Source organism: Silene latifolia, chromosome X, assembly GCF_048544455.1.
Source record: "Silene latifolia isolate original U9 population chromosome X, ASM4854445v1, whole genome shotgun sequence".
In the NCBI taxonomy this organism is placed as follows: domain Eukaryota; kingdom Viridiplantae; phylum Streptophyta; class Magnoliopsida; order Caryophyllales; family Caryophyllaceae; genus Silene; species Silene latifolia.
The window spans coordinates 34,392,642-34,394,143 of NC_133537.1; the positions used below are offsets into that span (position 1 = coordinate 34,392,642).

The following is a 1,502-nucleotide window of genomic DNA, read 5'->3' on the forward strand; positions in this document are numbered from 1 at the left end:
TGGGTTTGAAAACATCGGGGCTAGTTTGAATGATTTTAAGAACTTTCACAGAGATGTGAAATGCTACATTCATGAACGGGACGGTCAGATGTTCGTGGACCACTTTAAGGAATTGGCTGTTAATAGACCAAGGTTCTTCTTTGACTATGATGTTGATTCTGACGGTAGCCTTAGTAAAGCTATATGGGCCGACGGAATCGCTAGAAGGAACTACTCAGTTTTTGGGGATGCAGTGTCGTTCGATCCGACGTATTCCACCAATAAGTATGACATGTCTTTCACACCTTTCACCGGGGTTGATAATCATAAACGATCAGTCACTTTCTGTGGAGCGCTTGTTGCTCATGAAGATGCAGACTCGTTTAAATTGGTTTTCACCCGTTTTCTGGCTGCGATCGGTGGCAAAGAGCCTAAGTACATTATCACCGATCAGGATCCTGGTATTCTTAAAGCGGTGCCATTGGTGTTCAAGACAGCGCGCCACCGATATTGTATGTGGCATATCATGAACAAGGTGCCAAGCAAGTATGGAATGACGAGAGATGATTATTCAATGTTTCTAAAGAAATTGAATGCCATAATATGGGATGAAGACATTGAAGCGGCAGAGTTCGATGCAAAATGGGAAGAAATTGGCAGGGAACACAATGTTAATAACATTGACTGGTTCCAAGAAATGTACGCTAAAAGGAAGCAGTGGGTTATGGCTCATTGTAGGGACCTAGATATGGGGGGTGTTATGAGGATAACCCAAAGATCAGAGAGCGAAAATAGTTTTTTTAAGAGATTTGAGAGTAAGTCCGGAACATTAGTTGAGTTTTCGATGCGTTTTGACAGCACGATGGACCAGCAAAGACACACACGGAAACAGATTGACAACTGTAACAGACACACTTTCCCTGTAATATCAACGCATCTAGCTATCGAAGTGCACGGGGCGCAAGTGTACAGTCATAAAGTATTCGAGGAATTTCAAGAAGAGGCCAAGTGCTCAATCGGTACTTGTAAAAGCAGAGGATTCACCGAGTGTGGCTCTTTAGAGCGACCACTTTGTAAGAGATGCAAATAGGGACAGAAATTATGAGGTCACATACGCCGGTATCATTACGTAGCATTTGTTTGTTAAAATTATACTTTTATCCGTTAAAATTATACTTTTGTTGATTAAAATTACACTTAGGGTTGTTAGAATTATACTTTGGGATGTTAAAATAATACTTTGGGTTGCTAAAGTTATACTTTAATCCGTTAAAATTACACTTTTATTCATTAAAATTACACTTTGGTTGTTAAAATTACAAATTAGGTTGTTAAAATTATACTGTGTTGTTAAAGTTATACTTTTTTCCATTAAAATCACACTTTTATTGATTAAAATTACACTTTTGTGTATTACAGTCACACTTTCTTCTAACTGATTTAACTAACATATTACTCTATATTGTTGAACTAGATACATTGAAAGCCACTTGTAGCAGCAGAATGCTTGAGAGGAAAGGCAT

At 38.5% G+C, this 1,502-nt stretch overlaps 1 protein-coding gene across 1 annotated transcript; it reads left to right on the plus strand.

Moving 5' to 3' along the window:
* The first annotated feature begins 271 nt into the window (after positions 1-271).
* On the plus strand, positions 272-1,069 carry LOC141617174 (protein FAR-RED IMPAIRED RESPONSE 1-like). The gene has a single exon (XM_074434359.1). It carries the CDS (start codon positions 272-274, stop codon positions 1,067-1,069), a length of 798 nt encoding a protein of 265 aa, XP_074290460.1.
* Positions 1,070-1,502: the final 433 nt, after the last annotated feature.